Source organism: Triticum dicoccoides, chromosome 5B (assembly GCF_002162155.2).
Source record: "Triticum dicoccoides isolate Atlit2015 ecotype Zavitan chromosome 5B, WEW_v2.0, whole genome shotgun sequence".
NCBI lineage: Eukaryota > Viridiplantae > Streptophyta > Magnoliopsida > Poales > Poaceae > Triticum > Triticum dicoccoides.
Genome location: NC_041389.1, coordinates 155,745,681 through 155,749,851, shown reverse-complemented (window position 1 = coordinate 155,749,851; position 4,171 = coordinate 155,745,681). Strand labels below are relative to the sequence as shown.

The 4,171-nt window shown below is 43.2% G+C and overlaps 1 protein-coding gene across 2 annotated transcripts; it reads right to left on the bottom strand.

The window, feature by feature from the left end:
- Positions 1-325: 325 nt before the first annotated feature.
- On the bottom strand, positions 326-3,645 carry LOC119307953. Of its 2 annotated transcripts, none has more exons than XM_037584053.1 (4): positions 3,357-3,645; positions 1,330-1,435; positions 1,167-1,217; positions 326-640 (listed from the first exon to the last, which is right to left on the bottom strand). In XM_037584053.1, exons 1-3 carry the CDS (start codon positions 3,464-3,466, stop codon positions 1,203-1,205), a joined length of 231 nt encoding a protein of 76 aa, XP_037439950.1. In that variant the 5' UTR covers positions 3,467-3,645; the 3' UTR covers positions 326-640; positions 1,167-1,202. The 2 variants fall into 2 exon arrangements, with proteins under 2 accessions (XP_037439950.1, XP_037439949.1); XM_037584052.1 differs by having other exon boundaries at positions 1,171-1,217; positions 3,357-3,641.
- Between the last annotated feature and the right edge of the window lie 526 nt (positions 3,646-4,171).

The following is a 4,171-nucleotide window of genomic DNA, read 5'->3' as shown; positions in this document are numbered from 1 at the left end:
GGTCATCGACAAAATGAAGTTTTGGGTCACAACAGGTGCAGAGAAATTAGGGTCATTTTGTTGGGAGAATAATCTCGATGTATGTGTTTCCTAACTCAAACTCTATTCTCTCCTAATTAATATGCCGGGCAAATCTTTTTCATCGGTTTCAAAAAAAATTAATGACGCAAACAAAATTGATGCTAAAGCCTTGCTGCAACAAGATCGCTTCAAGATAATGCCACTCTACAGGATTGTACCTAGCTTACTGCACGTGAATAATCCTTCCCTTTCTTCCATCTTCTCATAGAGTGAACACTTCCAAATGCAGAGTGAACACTTTCAATGCAACAAGAACATCTCCACGACTTTTGCAAACCCACTGGATAGTTGCAGGTATCATGCTCCAGTAGCTTTGTACAAAGAAGTGTAAGCAAAATACCTACTTTGCCAGACAACCACCACTGTCTATAGAATGTACAGTAACACGCCACACACTTCTAGAAGACAAATTGGGCAATACATACACTCTCTCTGAATAAGCGTGTATAGCAGTGACTAAAAGGATGTACATTTCACTGATAAAAATCACAAATGAGTTAGGTGACCAAACTGCATCGCGTGATCAAAAGAAAACAAGCTTCCGCGCACCATCAACAACCTGAAAAGGGCACGGAAGAAAAGTGTCAAGACAAGGCCCAACACCAATCAAAATAACGTGCACCAGAGTAGAACTATGGTGATCATAGAATAAAACAAATAAGAAGTCACAATTGAAGTTTTGTTCGAAATTATATCCCCGTCATCAATTTTCACTTCATACTTTCTGATAGTTCACGAAATCAAACACTGCAGTAGCACTTCTCATTACAGACTTTACAAAAGAAGTATGCGGAAATGAAGCCGGTCTCTTCTGTTCCTCATATTGGGCCCCTTATAAGAAGAAAAGAGATTGGAAATTATAATGAAGAACGAAACTCTGACCATTATAATGCATTTCTTATCTGCAGTGTTCATTTATGTTCCTTCAGAATAGTTAAACATCCGAAAAATGAAAACCTATCCTACTTAGACTTAGACAGGCGGTGGCTACTTAACAGTACAGTTTTTCATCTGTTTACACTACCAGATAACACAATCACATAGGAAATGGAAGACCCTGAGTATGATTCAGTGAGTATTCATACTTACACGCTGAAGGTTGCAAGGGCACATACGATGATTTACCCCATCTGCCACTGTACAATCAAAAGCTCAGAAGATAAGTATCCAACAGAGAAATGAATCTCACAAGGTTAAACTTTAGGTCCAACGTAGACACATAGTCACTACTTAAGTAGGATAAAATACCTTCAGAACCGGCTCTCCTTGGTTTGATGATGTCTTGGCCTCCTTCATAGCTTTAATCTGTGCTCGTGCTGCTCGTCCAGCAGCTGACTTTTCATATTCCTGCTGCCTGAAGGTTAAAAAAACTAAATTGTGACCACGCTACTTCAGGTTGAGTTAATAAAGTATGAAGAGTCCAAAGTTGTAATAGGACTTTGATTGACAACAGACACCATTGGAGCTTATCAACATATCTGATGTAAGCTATAAAAGAATCATTATACAAACATAAGAAAAAATACATGGCGGTAAGGGAGGGGGAGGGGGTCTGAAGCTGATGTACCGCACATAGATGTTGGAAAGAAATACGTCTGTAAACTGAAAGACCAAATGAACTGGTAGATGTTGTTAAGTGATGTAAGTGCATGATCTAAACAGAACAAGATATTGCATGACATAAACTTCCTGAAAAACGAACTTATTCATTTCAACAACAACAGTAATGACTCGAAAGCAACCGTTGACCAACACAAACAAGCATACTATACCATAATAAAACCAAACAAAGTTTTTTCTGATAGAAAAACCCAGAAATCTTGAACATTTATACTTGACGGCTGCATCCTGAACTTTATTCACAAGCAGAAAGTACACAAGGAGAATGGAACCTTTGCATTACCACACAATTCTGATAATCCAATTATACCTAATCAATCCAACTTAAATCTAGAACCAGATCTGGAAATACATCTTCTGAAATTAGTTGCAGTATCCAGCACAATCATTTTACAAAACAATAGGTGATTTCTGGAACAGGTTGTGACAAACCAGAATCACAACTCCAGGAGGAGATGAAGAGCCAAAGATGGAATTAGTCAGCAGAATGTTTGAACAATCGGAGCGGCTTGGAATCTGAATGGTCAGACACATATAATTGCTACTCTTAAGACTTCAATGAGATGGTTGAACCGCCTTATGATAAGTACAATGAGTGGAAAAACACTTGTTGCAGTACAATCTGTTAAGTGTACATGCCGATGTGGTTGATAGAGCAGTCTGAAAATTTGAAGACAGATAAATTGCAGATACCACAATGATGTCATCATAGGAACCATTGCTTGAGAAGTCAAGGTAGTACAGAAAACAAAGATCAGTAAGTGCTGATGGTAAGTTTCCTCCAGTGAGGCCATTGTTGTACTACCTCCGATCCATAATAAGTGTCGCAGTTTTGAACTAACTCCAGTTCAAAATTGCGACAATTATTTTGGATCGGAGGGAGTAGATAACAAGAGAACAAAGAGAGGTTAGGATTCTCTGCATACTGGACAAGAAAATGGAATTTGTCCAGACAGGCTGTTGTTACATACATAATACAGCATCGCAAAGACAGAGGCAGAGTTCCAGTGAGTACATTTTATAGACAGGCCTAGCATCAATATTTGGGAAGAATTCGGCCTATCTCAAAAGGAATGTAGCCAGATAGTGTACATGGCCATGCAGTTGTATCAATGATGCAGACCAACTAATTCAGTACAGGACAGAGCAGGAATTCAGCTCCGCAAGCTCTGCAGGAACGTTGCCATTCAGCAAATTGTCTTACAGCCTGCCTCCGCTTATTCCTAACCCGTCTATCCTTCCTCCAGCAGCTGTCTGCGCAAGACATCGTCTGGCTCTAAAAATAAACGAGTAGAAGAGAGCACGCCATTTTTGGACAAGAAATGTCTGAGTAGTGCGGTGCGATTCAAGAAGGGGCCAACTCCATCCGGTTCCATGAATTGCTTCAGGGAAAACATTTCGATCCAACCTGGTGAACTCTGGCAGTCTCGAAACCGATCCGATCCGATAAACCCTGAACCCAATCCGGCAAGAATCAGGGCATCCCACCAAGAAACCAGGGCGACACGGAGCATCGTCGGGATTATACCGCGTTGAACGGCCGAATTCTTCGCTCCTACTATCCAACAACCAAACCTACCTGATCGGCGCGATGAGTTCGAACCAACAAACTAGGATCAGGATTTGAGATCCTTGGAGCAGAAGGCGGCGGTTACCTCTTCTGGGCGGCCTCGGCGGCCCTTGCGCGGGCCTCCTGCGCCTCGAGGCGGTCGGCCTCCGCCCGCTGCTCCTTCTGCGCCGCCCCGAAGCATCCGCACTGCCCCATCGTCAACTCCCTCCCCCTTCGTTGGTCCTTGGCTACTTCGCACCAGCCGCGTGCTTGGATTGCTGGTTTCTTTTGCGTTTCTGCTTTGGGATATGCGATGATGTGCACAAGAAGATCCGGCGAAAAGGAAGAGGAGCTTTTGGAGATTCTAGAAAGCCGCGGAGGGCCTGCAAGTCAGCCTTTCTTTTTAACACAAACAGTTTTATTCAGATAAGAACGATGCAACTGCAGTTTAACATGACAGACTTTGGAAAAATAAGAGCTAACTCGCACAACCCCAAACGGACGTCCGTTTTGATCTCTTTCGTTGGTTTGGGCGGCAATGGGATCGCCCATGTCCGCTTGGGCCCGTTGCGGTGTCGGTGCGTCCAATGGACGGCCGCACCCCATATCATGTGGGATTTACGTGATATAAAAAAATCGCAAAAACTAAAAGAAATGCCAAAAATAAAAATAAACGCAAACATAAAAACATAATTAAACAGTCTTCACAGGCGCAGAACGGCCCGTTCCACTGTTCTTAACATAAACATAATTAACATAAAAAAACAAAAGAAAAGCACCGCCCCGCGCGCTGCTGCCGTGCCCGTCGCCGTCTCCTCACGCGTCGCCGTTGTCGTCCTCGTCGCCAGTAAGGTCGATGTAGAGCGGCGGCGTCCAGAGGTGGGCCGGTCCCTGGAAGGCTGGAGGCTCCTGGAACGTGGG

What these genes read in the sequence shown, in the direction of transcription:
- LOC119307953 (XM_037584053.1), bottom strand. Translation starts at nt 3,466, where the DNA reads ATGGGGCAGTGCGGATGCTTCGGGGCGGCGCAGAAGGAGCAGCGGGCG. An exon ending in GCCGAGGCCGCCCAGAAGAG is followed by an intron (nt 1,436 to 3,356) that starts GTAACCGCCGCC and finishes TTTAACCTTCAG; the next exon opens with GCAGCAGGAATATGAAAAGT.